Source organism: Ipomoea nil, unplaced genomic scaffold (genome assembly GCF_001879475.1).
Source record: "Ipomoea nil cultivar Tokyo-kokei standard unplaced genomic scaffold, Asagao_1.1 scaffold1074, whole genome shotgun sequence".
NCBI classification, from domain to species: Eukaryota; Viridiplantae; Streptophyta; class Magnoliopsida; order Solanales; family Convolvulaceae; genus Ipomoea; species Ipomoea nil.
The window spans coordinates 2,577,661-2,592,708 of record NW_017617502.1 but is presented as its reverse complement, the minus strand read 5'-3'; the positions used below and the strand labels follow the sequence as shown (position 1 = coordinate 2,592,708).

General features: G+C 34.3%; 1 protein-coding gene across 1 annotated transcript; it reads right to left on the bottom strand.

Moving 5' to 3' along the window:
* Window positions 1-11,867: 11,867 nt before the first annotated feature.
* LOC109182514 (cyclin-dependent kinase inhibitor 3-like) lies at window positions 11,868-14,636 on the bottom strand. Its single transcript, XM_019332642.1, has 3 exons — window positions 14,030-14,636; window positions 12,412-12,606; window positions 11,868-12,307 (listed from the first exon to the last, which is right to left on the bottom strand). Exons 1-3 carry the CDS (start codon window positions 14,479-14,481, stop codon window positions 12,238-12,240), a joined length of 717 nt encoding a protein of 238 aa, XP_019188187.1. The 5' UTR covers window positions 14,482-14,636; the 3' UTR covers window positions 11,868-12,237.
* Window positions 14,637-15,048: the final 412 nt, after the last annotated feature.

Here is a 15,048-nt window from a genome sequence, read left to right as displayed (position 1 = left end):
AGAATTTTTACCCAGAATTATTGTACGAATGGAAAAGTAGAAATCAAAATATTTTATTGGGAATAGAGATTTTTTAGGAATTGGGCGGAAAGTTAAATTTTCAGGATTTTGTTTTTATATATAGTATATATTAGATGTGCAGAGAGAATTGTATTACACTATTTTATAATTGGGAAAATGGCACTTTTTCCCCCTGAGTTATATACTTATAGCACTTTTTCCCCCTGAGTTGTTTATGTAAGCACATTAGCCCCCTCAATTATTCTAAAAGTGGTAATTTCCCCCCCTAATATATTAAATTGACATTCCTACCCTTAAAGTAAACATTTTATTTATTTTTATTCTTCAACAAATTATTGCTTATACGTAGGGATGACCACAGTTCGATTCGAACTGAACCGGACCCTATAACAATCGAATTGAAAGTTTCCGGTTATGATTCAGATCCAGAATCCAATATTTAGATTTCAATTCATTAAAATTACGAATCAAAAAAATTGGATTCTGAACCGTGAACCGGCGGTTCCGGATCCGGTTGGCGATTTTGAATCGTCTTTATTTTAACATTTTATTTTTATTTTAAAATACTCTAAATTCAACAATAAATGTAATTTATTTTTTTTCAGTTCGGAACATGAACCGGCCATTCCAGTTCGCGATTTTAATAAACTCTAAATATCAAGTTTTGATTCTAAATTGTAATTGGAATATTTCAGTTTAGTTGTTATAGTGTCTGTACAGTTTGAACCGAATCGTGGTCATAATTTGTTGGAGAAGAAAAATAAATGAAATATTTATTTTAAGGGTAAATATGTCCATCTAACATTTCAGGGGGAAAAAGAGCCACTTGAAAAATTCAGGGGGGAAAAGTGCTATATGTATATAACTAAGGGGGAAGAAGTGTCATTTTCCCTTTATAATTTTAGAATAGAATTTTTACCCAGAATTATTGTACGAATGGGAAAGTAGAAATCAAAATATTTTATCGAGAAGAGAGATTTTTTAGGAATTGGGCGGGAAGTTAAAATTTCAGGATTTTGTCTTGTATATATAGTATAGATTAGATGTGCAAAGAGAATTGTATTACACTATTTTAGAATTTTAGAATAGAATTTTTACCCAGAATTATTGTATGAATGAGAAAGTAGAAATCAATATATTTTATTGGGAAGAGAGATTTTTTAGGAATTGGGCGGAAAGTTAAAATTTCAGGATTTTGTTTTTATATATAGTATAGATTAAACGTGCAAAGAGAATTGTATTACACTATTTTAAAATTTTAGAATAGAATTTTTACCCAGAATTATTGTACGAATGGAAAAGTAGAAATCAATATATTTTATTGGGAAGAGAGATTTTTTAGGAATTGGGCGGAAAGTTAAACTTTCAGGATTTTGTTTTTAAATATAGTATAGATTAGATGTGCAAAAAGAATTGTATTTCACTATTTTATAATTTTAGAATAGAATTTTTACCCAGAATTATTGTACGAATGGGAAAGTAGAAATCAATATATTTTATTGGGAAGAAAGATTTTTTAGGAATTGGGCGGGAAGTTAAAATTTCAGGATTTTGTTTTTATATATAGTATAGATTAGATGTGCAAAGAGAATTGTATTACACAATTTTATAATTTTAGAATATAATATTTACCCTGCATTATTGTACGAATGAGAAAGTAGAAATCAATATATTTTATTGGGAAGAGAGATTTTTTAGGAATTGGGCGGAAAGTTAAATTTTTAGGATTTTATTTTTATATATAGTATAGATTAAACGTGCAAAGAGAATTGTATTACACTATTTTATAAATTAAGAATAGACTTTTTACCCAGAATTATTGTACGAATGGGAAAGTAGAAATCAATATATTTTATTGAGAAGAGAGATTTTTTAGGAATTGGGCGGAAAGTTTAAATTTCAGGATTTTGTTTTTATATATAGTATAGATTAGATGTGCAAAGAGAATTGTATTACACTATTTTATAATTTAGGCATAGAATTTTTACCCAGAATTATTGTACGAATGGGAAAGTAGAAATCAATATATTTTATTGGAAAGAGAGATTTTTTAGGAATTGGGCGGAAAGTTAAACTTTCAGGATTTTGTTTTTATATATAGTATAGATTAAATGTGCAAAGAGAATTGTATTACACTATTTTATAATTTTAGAATAGAATTTTTACCCTGTACGAATGGAAAAGTAGAAATCAATATATTTTATTGGGAAGAGAGATTTTTTAGGAATTGGGCGGAAAGTTAAACTTTCAGGATTTTGTTTTTATATATAGTATAGAAGTATAGATTAGATGTGCAGAGAGAATTGTATTACACTATTTTATAATTTTAGAATAGAATTTTTACCCAGAATTATTGTACGAATGGGAAAGTAGAAATCATTATATTTTATTGGGAATAGAGATTTTTTAGGAATTGAGCGGGAAATTAAAATTTCAGGATTTTGTTTTTATATATAGTATAAATTAGATGTGCAAAGAGAATTGTATTACATTATTTTAAAATTTTAGAATAAAATTTTTATCTAAAATTATTGTACGAATGGGAAAGTAGAAATCAATATATTTTATTGGGAAGAGAGATTTTTTAGGAATTGGGCGGGAAGTTAAAATTTCAGGATTTTGTTTTTATATCTACTATCTACTATACTAATAAGAGCCCAAGAGAGTTAGGCCTATAATGGGTAGAAAAAATGGCGGTCACAGATTTTAATCAAATGAATGGCTCAGATTGATTTAAAGATTGATCAGATTTAAATTTTACACTAAAATTTTCTAAAATACCCACACACTGTTACTAATTCCGTTAAAATTTTAAGAATTGCCGTTAGTTCACCGCTAACTTACTCATTGATTTCAATAAAAAAAAAAAGTCTTAGGTTCGAACCACATCCCAATCAAAGTTGGCATAATTAGTACTCTATTTTACTCTTATTAAATTATATAAATAATAATTTAGTAGTTACAACAAAAAATAATACATATGCATTTCTTTAATTTAGAATTATGTGTCCACAATGCCTTTATTCAAAAAAAAAAAAAAATTATTCATTATCAATAAATTAAATAAGAGAAATAATTTTATTAGTTATATTGTCTTTATTTTTCTTCAATATAAAAATTCTTTATATTCAAATTTATTAATTGATTATATTTGCTACATTGTCCTTACAATGTCTTTATTCAGTGAAAAAAATTATTAATTATCAATAAATTAATTAAAAGAAATATTTTCATTAGTTATATTGTCTTAATTTTTCTCAAATGTAAAAATTTTTACATTCAAATTCATCAATTGATTATATTCACTACATTATCTATTATCTTTTTTGTGCACTATTTTTCTAATTAAATATCAAAGTTATAATACAAAATAATGCTATATATTTATTTACCAAGTATTTTATTAATACCATGAAAAAATTAAAAAAATATAATTAATAAAGCCAACCATATTAACTACTTGAAAGATTATATTTTGTGACAAAGAGAGTATTCAAATCACACAACAAATTGAAGTGAGAACTACCTCGCAATGTCCTTGTTTGACAATCAGCAGTTAACAGTTAGCGTTAGCGGATTTGATCAGCGAATTTATTTAATTATTAACATTGGGTAGAAAAAATGACCGCCAAATTATTAAATCAAATGAATGGTTCATATTGTTCAGGTTTTAATTTTTTCTTTTAAGATTTTCTAATTTATCTTTAATTATATGATTATCCATTTAACTTTTCCGTTAATTCACCGTTAGTCTAATTCTAATATTAAAGTCTAATATAGAATTATAACTACACCATTAATCTAATTCTAATATTAAAGTCTTAATAGAACTTAACCACAAATCCTAATGTCGGAATCTCCTCAAACAATATTAGTATATATTTAATATTTTATGCCCTAATTTTTATTTGTTCTCCCTTATGTCCCGTATTTGGTTTGAACTATACCTATACAATTATTTTATTGACAATTATAATCAATCTTGACTATATTATCTTGCATTTGTAAACTTAGAATTACCTATTTAACTCGCACGGGCTTAGTTCAATGGTTTAGTGAGTAGTATTTGGGAGAAGAGACCAAGGTTTGAACCTCGGCGGCGGCAGTGCGGGAATTATATCCAAAGTGGGCAGATTCCTTGTGCGTATCAGCGTTTGGCCCTGTCTGCTGAACCATTGAGTCACCGTGATTTACAACTTCCCACAATGCTCTATCGGGTCGGAGTGTGGGGCGCCCTTGGGGTTGGGGACTCAACCTTTGGGAGAATAATTACCTATTTAAATACGCAAATTCAACCTTCAAATATCTATGCATGAACAATTTCAATATAATCCTGCCTTAATATACTTTAAAGTACTTATTTAACAAAAAAGCATTGGGCATTATCCTAATCGCGCAATGCGCGTAAAAAACTAGTATAGGGAATAAGGGTCAAATAGGCCATCGAACTGCACATGATAATACAATTAGGTCACTGAACCCAAAAAATCAACAATTGAGTCCCTAAACTTATCAATTCCTAACAATTCTTCCAATTTGAAGGTTTCCAACAAGTCAACAGGTCATCCTCCAAATTAATTATTTTTTTTAAAAATAAAATTTAAAAATTAATTATTAAAAAAAAAAAAAAAAAACAGATCGGTTGAATTCTGTTTTTTTTTTTGAATTATTTAAATAATTAATTTTAAAATTTTATTTTTTAAAAAATAATTAATTTGGGAGGATGACCTGTTAACTTGTTGGAAACCTATAAATTGAAAGAATTGTTTGAAATTGGTTAGTTTAGGGACCTAATTGTTGGTTTTTTAAGTTCAATGGCTTAATTGCATTATCGTGTGCAGTTCGATAGCCTATTTGACCCTTATTCCTTATATATAGTATAGATTTTGTCTCCGTGACTCACATACCTTGTCTTATTATCAGGTTAATTGATTCGGACTTCCCGAATTAATTTAATCCAACAAAAACATTAATAAAAATTCCACTTGTTGATTTTACAACTAAACCCGTGAAGGGCAAGAAAATAAGAAAATAGTAAAAGTAGAATAGTCAAGCTCAAAAAAGTATTTTATTACCTAAAGAAATCTGGAAAAATTCCCTCATTGTTTTTTTTTGGGAGAGCAAAATTCCCTCATTGTTACTCCTTTTTCAGCAGTATTTATACATGTTAATCCTACCATAATTAGGGCATTAAATTATCCAATTCATTCCACATGATTTCAAGAAACTAACCTCCCATATTAAAGCCCCACAAATTAGAAAGTTAATTACAAAATAAAAATTGCCATTAATTTTGTAATCGTCAATCTAAATGATTCCATGCTAATCTTTAACTATCACCCATCGCCAAAATTGAATGGTCGAGGGTCCGAGGCTGAGCATCGAGTCCGACTACCTAATCTATCACCACTTATTACCACCACGTACACCACAATAGCAATAAGATTTTAGTAAATTACTCCAAATATATCTACTACTACGGACTATATAACTAAATATAAGTTATAAAACTAGGGAATGAAATATATTTTTATATATTCTAAGAATTTTATTTGATATGCGGGTATCACCATTATTACTAGTTTACTACAAATATTGTTATTGTCTAGTGATTCCTTGATGTGTAAGGTAAAGAGAGGCTACTTTAGTTCAAGGTCAAGGTATATTATTATATTATAGCTAGATTTGGATTTCATAAATTGTTCACGGTTTATATATGTTTGATATTTATATATGACTGTAAATAGCAAGTCAGTAAAAAGAAAAATAAAAGAATTGGAATTAATTGAAGTGTGAAAGAGGCAGATAGAAATGCATAATTAAAATAGGGATAAGGGTCAAATAAGCCTTTAAATTATACTCATTTGTGTAATTAGGCTCTTCAACTCCAAAAAGCTCCAATTAGAACCTCAAACTTGTCAAAAAAATGCAATTAGCATTATTTGCAGGTTACTTTCAAGTTAAAAGGTCAACTCTTGATGATTGGATTTTTCAAGCTAATTTGGCGAGCTGACATGGCTTTCACTTTTTTTTAAAATAATATATTATATTATATTTAATTTTATTTCCAATATATATATATATATATATATATATATATATATATATATATATATATATATATATATATATATTAAATTTAATTTTAAATTTTTAATTAATAATAATAATAATAAATTAAAAAGAAAAATCAGAAGGAACCTAACCATGGAATTGAAATTAACAGATTAGTTTGAGGTTTCTGCAACTTAGGATTCGATCCAATTTTGTTTCTATACTTCATTTACAGCAACTGAATTGAGCAAACAGACACCGTGTGGTACTACCAAGAACTTATTTTGATGAATTGAAATCCGACAAAATTTCAATTGGTTTAAAGCTATAATAATATTACCACCGGAGATCGGACATGACTTTTTCGAGCTCCGTTCTGGATGGCAGAAGAGGCCCAAAGATGAAGTCCAAGGGACGAGACTACCCAGCATCAAGGGATGTAATAGATATGGAGGGTATGGACTGAAAGTTGGCGATGGTGCGTGACGGCAGCAGTGGCGTGATGATGTCAGTAGGGTGGCTGTGGCCTCCGACTGTTTGGGCTAGCATAACTTTTTTTTTTTAAATTTTTAATATATGATTATTAATATTTATTAAAAATTAAATTTAATATAATATATGATTTTTTTTAAAATGTGAAAGTCACGTCAGCTCGCCAAATCAGCTTGAAAAATCCAATCATCAAGAGTTGACCTTTTAACTTGAAAGTAACCTGTAAATAATGCTAATTGCACTTTTTTGGTAAGTTTGATGTTCTAATTAGAACTTTTTGAAGTTGAAGGGCCTAATTGCACAAATAAGTATAGTTTAAGGGCTTATTTGGCCCTTATCCCTTAAAACAAATCGAAAAGTAGTTTTCAATTTTATTTATTAAAAAAAAAAAAAAAAAAAAAAAAAACTTGAAAAGGGTTGTCATGTTGTTGTTGGTGCATCGTAGTTGTGAAGAATCTACAGAAGTAGCAGTGCTTTGTAGCCTTTCCCTTCTCTCTGAACTCTATGATTGATGGCATCACTGCTAAATCACTAAATCCTATGCATTTTGTACTTAGTCGCCAAGGAGTAGGTGCATCTTGTGTTCATACCATATGCATGCTAAAATTCACTAATCTCTCAAACTTCCAATTTTACATTCCACGTCAAACATAACTCTATTTAATGACGGTATCCTATTATGATAAAATTAATTTAACATGAAATATTATATTATTTTTTTTTTGAAAAAATGAAATATTATATTATAATTAAATAAATATTATTAAAAATAAATATGTATATCTTTTTTTTTTTTCATCATACATCGAAGAATTTTTTAATAAAGAAATAATCTAATTGTAATATGTTTATAGCTTATTTCATTATTAATAAAATACTATACATTAGTGGTAATGATTGTTTAAAATATTTATGTTGGTAAGTTTAAATTTAGGAAATATATTTTATAAATTAAGAGAAAAATGTTATAAACATTGTAGTCACTAGGTGTTGGTCTTATTGATCACTGTGGCAGTCAAATGGCGGGCCAACACAACCGGAAAAATAAATGCAATGACCCGAAAAATGAATGCCTTGTATTCTTGTGTATATGTGAAAAGCTTAACACCTTTTCAAGGTTTACAAGGGTGACATTTATACTAGTATTCTAGGGTCTAATATAGGCAAGTTCTCATTGCCATAAATACATTTGATCTCCTTTCCTAATTGCTCCAACGTATCCCGTGAAATTCACCCACCAGATCGCCCGAGGGCGTTGCCGTACCCCGGTACCGGTCCGAGTCCCTCAGGGAATCCGCCACTCTCTCTTTCGACAGACTGCTCTGACCAGTCGCTGCATGTGCCCCTTCTGCGGCTACTCATGATACTCGATGCGCCTTTCGAACAACTTCACACCTTTGCCCCTCCAGTCGGGCCTTCGCCGTCGACTGCTCGGCTACCCCTCCGACTAATGATCCTTCTCGTCCGGCCGCCAACCAGCTATTGAACGAGCCGAGATGATGCTAGATGCATTCATCCAGGCGTTCTGAACGGCTAAGCCTTTCTCCCGGTCGCCCCGGACCGAAACCCCAAAGCTCTCGGTCAGTTACTTGGCTGAGTAGGTTACAGGGGGAACCCATTCGGCTCTCCCTCCTGTTGACTGAAAACCTTCACTTATACCCCCGACTGAGATCAAGTTAGGCGACACCGGCGCTCGGTTCCAGCCGATTGCCCGTATTGCCTTCATCCCGTAACCCTCCCCTATTCTTGCGCTTACCTCTAGTCTCATTTATTGCGCGACCCGACACGTATTGGGCCAGTTTTACCCATCATCTAGTCCCTCACTTTCGCAAGGCTCGGTTAGGCGACGGCTTGAGAAAGTAAACTCTCTACCAGCTTGGCCGACTGATTTTCCACCGTACTCGATCGTGTATCGCTCTTTGACATCAGGGCATGAATGACCCTCTGCCGACTCCTATTCTCAGAAGGGGTGGGTTGGCCGGGTGCCGACTCCTCTCCCGTTGAGGGGAGCTATTCTAAATTTGAACTCTTTTTTTCAAGGAGGGAAGCTAATCCGAGTAACGACTTTTCTCCCAAGGAGGAAAACTAGTCCCAGCCTTGGCCGACTTACCTGCCATCCTGACTGGGCGAGTCGAATCCTTCTCCGATCCTCTCAACCGTCATGACCCCCCGACTCTTCTTTTTTAAATTCGTCGAGGGCGCCTCGACTTCTTGCTCTCAGTTTTTTACCTTCACTTTGATTTCCCGACACTACTCCACACTAAAGCTTCTAAGGCACGCTTTAGGTCACCTCATATATCGCATCACCTTCACCCCGGACCCTAGCCCTTGGATCGTCACCACGCGTCGCCATCCGGTCCACCTCCCCTTCATATAAATATCTCCCCCTTTCACCCTCATTTACCTCGTTCTTCCTCTCTTTGCTCTTAGCTTTTTCAACGTCAGCCCTTTCACCGTCGTTCCCCGTCGATCCTACGTTCATTCCTCGTCTGTTTTCGTTCACTCGTCATCTGCCTTCTAGTCGTTCCCCTCCTTTTGTCTTCAGGTTAGTTCCTTCTCTTTTTCTTTCTTTTTTTCCAATTATATCTGCTGCTTCCTCCTCTAGTCGCGTCGGGGTCACTGAAAACCCTTCTATCTCCACCTCCCGCCCAACTGATCGCCCGGGTGCGACCTCGCTCGCCCCTTTGAATCTCGCTCCCCTTCAATCCGCCCCTGCATTGCCCGAGAGCATTTCTCGGGGTCTGGGCTATTTTGAAGATATAGTCCGACCTTTCGACTATCATTCTACCCTCTCATCCTCTAACCTGGACCTGATGAGATCTTTGATGGGCCCGTTTGCCGCCATCATAGTTGCGGGGGACCATTATCTCACCGAACCTCCTACTGGTGGTTATGTTGGGATCAACTACCAGTTCGTTCGACATGGGTTCTGGGGGCTCCTTCACTCCTTTCTGACCCTTTTCTTCCGCTACTTCGGCGTCTTGCCTGGTCAACTAGTCCCCAATTCACACCGCCTGCTAACGTGTTTTTCTGAACATGTGCGACTCGCTCGCTCGTCCCCAGCCTATGACCCTCTTTAACCAACTTTTTCAAGTCGGCAAGGTGGGTAAGCCGGTCCCGGGCTTCCTTCATATTTCCTAGCGGTGCGGCTGCCGTTTCATAGACGGCCTGTCCGACTCCCACAAGCATTGGAAGAATTTCTTCTTCTTCGTCCGACCGGCTGAACCCCGCGAGCCTTTCACCTTCCTCACTTCTTGGTGTCCTTCCTACTTCCGGCTGAATAAAAAGCCGACTTGCGACGAAAGGATACAGTTCGGACAGTACAGGTTACCCCTCGGACTGTGGCTAAAATGTTGAAAAATATTTTCAAAAAGTTAGCTCATTTTGGGATTTTATTTGCTCATGTTGGGTTTAGTATTTACGTTTTAACTTTAAGGTTTAATTGTTTGGTTTAAGTTTTAGGGTTCATCAACGGATGCACTCTATAGTGTTACAAAGTGCAATCTATAATGTTTACAAAGTGCACTCTATATTGTTGTTAAGTGCACTAGTGTTGCAAAGTGCACTTTAAAGTTGAAGATAATTATCAAAATGGCACGGGGTAATATTTTTCATTGTAAATAATGTGTTATACATTGTGATTGTCAACTACCATTTCACACTCTTTAGACATCATTAGTATCTAATTTATGAGGGCAATTCTCATTCAAGTTGATCGGACAGTTGATTTGGTAACCATAAGATTCCAAGTTCAACTCCTCGTAGGAGCTATCTATTGACTTTATTGGTTTGAACCAATCAGGTATGGACAGACAGCTTAAGATAGGGTTACAAGGCAGGCTTCACCCACAACACGCACTCAAATAACAATTGTAGACTTTCCCATAATCCATCACCATGACCTTCACGCATGATTAAATATTTTATCCATTTATACCAAGCTTTTTACTTGTGATAAACATCTAATGCATTATGCCATTATGCATTATGTATGTCTTTAACGAACATCTACCACGTTATACACATTATGTATGTGCCACGTCTTCTAAACTAGCCGAACATACGATATTGCAATATTGTGTGAGTTCCGAAATATTTTATTGTGAAGTGAAATTGCAAGAGGTAAAGGATTTCCTAATTCCTACTGGAGTGGAACTATTTGACAGTTGAGGCTGAGTTACACTGAAAGCAATAGAGGATATCCTTAACCAAAGGTCAAGGGTTCGATCCTTAACTTTAGAAATGGAGCAGTCTTAAATCTTCAGGCCAACTGTTCCATTCAAAAGAAATGCTTATAATTCAGGAGATTAGTCATGTGTCCGACGATGAAAATCTCGGTATACCAAAAAAGAAAAAAAAAAAAAAAAGAAGGAAAAAAGGGGGGCATGAAAGGGAGTGTCATTCACCAATAAAGAGTGAGTTTGATGGATTCATTGGATTTCAGTACACTCCTTATTGGATTCAGCATAACACCCACCAAACTTCACCTCCTAATCCGAGTCCAATGTTGAAGGGATTAGTTAAACAAGGAAAATAATGTCTATAATCTCATTTTCTACTCCCAACTTCTACTATATTCTCAAATTCTTAATCTGAACCAGTTTTCTAGAGACCCACATAATAACATATCATTGAAAGAGTAAAATTTGAAAATATACATAATACAACTACTCATTAAACAAACACCATAGGTAACTGCATCAAGTAAAATATATTTGGTTAATCCGACCAAAACTTTGAACAAAGAATCACAGAAAAATTAACCCGTTTAGATTGTCTATACCTAATATTATCATTATCATTGAGAATTGAAGCAACAGCAAACATAGTTACAGTCTCAACACAACAGCAGCTCATACTATCACGAGTGAGGATAAATAAAATTTACTGACATGGCATGGCAGTGTTTTCTCACATGTTCAAACACTTTCACTCACCTAACAGGAGAGAGGCTTCAGAATAAAGAGGACAGAAACAAGTAAAGCATTTAATAATGGTTCTGACAACACCTGGTCCACCACTTCCCAAAAACCCTACCAGCAACTTGTAACATGAAAAATAAATAATAATAATAATAATAATAATAATAATAATAATAATAATAATAATAATAATAATCCGCCAAGCACCGTGTGCTCAAATAATCCTTCTGTGGCTCCCCTCGATGAAAAGTCACAAGATCAAACCGCGATGGTAGGGTATTGACTCTTTGAGCTGCAATAGTTAGAGAAAGTATATAACAGATACTACCTTGTAACAGAGTATATAGTATTCAGAAAAAGAAAAATAATAATAATAATAATCCAACAACTAAGTGCCCTTTCTGATAATGGTTCTGATAACTTGCTGATTTGCACAACTGCTATTAAGTACAAAGATTATTAGCATTGCAGAATTAAAGGAAAATGCTATTAGTTCTGTTACAGCAGTAATTCCTACTTCTTGGTAGTCATGACTAGTGGACTACTCTGTGCTTCCAAATGGTTAGTGTGTAATTTATCAACCCTGTTACTTTACAGATGATTAAATTACACATCTCTAGTCTCTTTACAGTAAATTTGGGTGAACTGGGAGGAGCCAAAGTTACCATCTTCCTGGCCTTCTAACTATGCCACCAACTAAGGTGTTCCGGGGAGAACGAAACCACCAACCAACATAGTACTACCCTGCTTATTGACTCACTCTCACCCACTCATACCGTCCTGGCAGAGGCAAATCATTCACAATGTCGAAGTTATATCTGCAGATTTGGTAACAAAACAACGTAAAATTTCAGTAATTTGTATTCATCTTGTAAAGATAACCAGTATAGTTGTCTAACTTCTAAAAATATAATCAATGTACTTCTCTATAAAAAGGCGTTGCTGTTGCTGCTCTGCATAAGCAAAAAACTCGTCAATCTCTTCAGCTGAAGGCATAGTTCTGAGCACAGAACTTCGTGTTCTTGTAGTTTGGTTAGTCCGTTTCGTAGCTGAATTGGGTGCCTTGATGGTGTCTTCCTCCCTTATTAAACTACAAGGTGTGCTTTCTCTAGTGCTCCTTTAAAGAAAAAGACAAATAGTAAAAAAACCATCATAATCTCACAGTAACAGAATTACACAATTAAAACAAATTTCAAGGGCCAAAATATGGAGTCATGATCAACTGAGTTTCAAGTTCTAAACTTCAGAAGCTTGAATTCAGGCAAACATCAAAACATCAGTTCCCCCATAGTTTAACCCAGTCCAATTATCTAATCAATCTATTGTCTCATTTATTTATTTTTCCATGTTAAGAACAGAGAAAGGGGAAAACAAAGAAAGAATAATGCATGAAGGAAACTAACAACAAAATATGACAGAAGCTTTTTGTTCAATGCAAAATAGGGTCCCATGTTCAACTCGACCGTACATATAACTCTGTAAAAGTAAAAGAGTTTAAGAGTAGGGATCATTGTTTCTCAAGATTGTGAGAAAATAGGCTATCGCACATTTTCTGTTCTATGGCCCCAGGGATAGGACCCATCACTGGAAACACAAGAGGCATAAAAGTCAATGTTCTGTTTATCCTTCTACTGTTAAAAGAAATAATCAACTAAAACCTCTTGATCTCCAGAACATATATAGTCTTAGTCCTTTCTCAGACATAAATGAGACAGTAAAAAGAAAAAAAAAAAAGTACAAACAAGCATGGGACTATACTGTTTTGAATACAAGCTTGTTCATTTAACTACAACTCACGTGACCCAAAGTGTCACAGATCCTTGAGTGATAAGCAGTAGTATAGACTTGCTATTTACTGAAATTGCATGAAACTACTTGGAAATTTTGAAGAAGCAATTAAGGAAGAAAATGTGGCCATTAAATAGTTTACTTGAAAAGAAAAAGCTTCCTTTTTCTAATGCTTTCCACTTGGGGGTAGGGGGACCAGATGAAAAGATTGATTTTGCTGAAAAAATGCAAGGAATAAAATAATATTCAAGTATGGAAAGCATGAAAAGTAAAATCCTCAAATTTTCATTTGGGAGGATGAGTGGGGAAAAAAAATAAAATTAAATACCAAAGCTTTAATGAAATTCTTTCATGTAAAAGAATGGTACCCACAAATGCAGTAGCCAAAAAAAGACAATGAGGCAAGTTTTCTCAGAGTGTGGATGTTAAAAGTCACCTCAAAGGGCTCTTTCAAACAAAAGAAGAAGAAGCTTTAAAAGCTTCAAGAAACCAAAATAACCATTTTTTCAATAGAACGAAACACATGAGAAATCCAGAAAAGAGTATTACTACAAGAAATGCAATTGCTTCAACTTTTAGAGAATTATTACCCTTTCTGACCTTTTAAGATACCTAAACAAGTAATGAGCGCACAGAAGAAGGAAAAAAAAAACGGAATTTAATTTATAAATAAAGCAACTCCTAATAAACATGCTGGAAAATGCAAGTTAACAGGGCAAAAAGGGAGAAGCAATATGAGTGTTTCCATATACCTATCTCTTGCTTCAAATTCCAGATTGTTCTCCCCGAAAGAGGCCTGGACACCCAAATCATAGCTCTCCTCTGCTTCATAACCTTCGCCGAGCACCTGAAGACACCCTTCCTTGGTATCGGAACGGGTAATTGAGGCAGAGGTGGAGTTGGCAGAACCCACCCTAAGCCTCGAGCTGGACTCAAGCTTCCATTTTTGACAAGTTACGGACTCCGGGGCCTCCTGGCAGTGGCGTTTCTGGGCGAATTTCTTGCAGTCTTCACGGAAAGACGAGGTGTGTTTCTGTAGGCGCCTAGAGCGAAGCTGGAGGTAATCGGAATCGGAGTCGGATTGTGATTGAAGGCGTTGGAGGGCTAGGGTTTTGGCTCGGGTCCGGACTCCGAGAGGGGACTCTGAAAGGTCCATCACCGCCACGTCCGCCGTGATTTTACCTTTTTTCATGTACTTCCCCATCTTTCTCTCTCACTCAGGTACAACAGTAGAATGAGTTTGAAAATGGCCGCAGGCGCTGAGAGAGAGAGAGAGAGAGAAGATGAGCGGAGTATAAGGAGGGAAATGAAAGAGGCGGTGTGAGCTTTAATTTGTAGACGTGGGGAAACAATGGCTATTGGCTAGGGTTGGCATCTTGGGGGACATTTATGACTCAATACCAACTTTTACCCCCTTTTCGCCTAAATTCGTCCAAAATCTATTGCTCATCCAAAATCATGAATAAAATTTCCTACTTCTTCTTCTTCTTCTTTTTTGTTTAAATAAATAAAACTTTCTAATATTTAAAAAATCGCATTAAATTTTATAAACAAATTCTTTTAATATTTTAAATTGTAAATGAGGAATTACTATCGTACCTTGTTTGGTTCACGCAATAAACTTCAAATGCTCTGTTTGGTAATATTCTCTAAATAAGTTAGTAGCTTGAATTAAAAGTTTATTTTAATACCCTACTTTAGATAGCATTTCAAAAATAAGCTAATAGCTTCCTAACCTTTTTTTTTTATACATCTTTTATTTTTATTGTTT

Excerpts from the sequence above, each read along its gene's own strand:
- LOC109182514 (XM_019332642.1), bottom strand. The coding sequence starts at position 14,481 with ATGGGGAAGTACATGAAAAAAGGTAAAATCACGGCGGACGTGGCGGTG. Across the intron at positions 12,607-14,029 it reads GAATTTGAAGCAAGAGATAG|GAGCACTAGAGAAAGCACAC; the intron begins GTATATGGAAAC and ends TTTTCTTTAAAG. Across the intron at positions 12,308-12,411 it reads CAACGCCTTTTTATAGAGAA|ATATAACTTCGACATTGTGA; the intron begins GTACATTGATTA and ends CCAAATCTGCAG.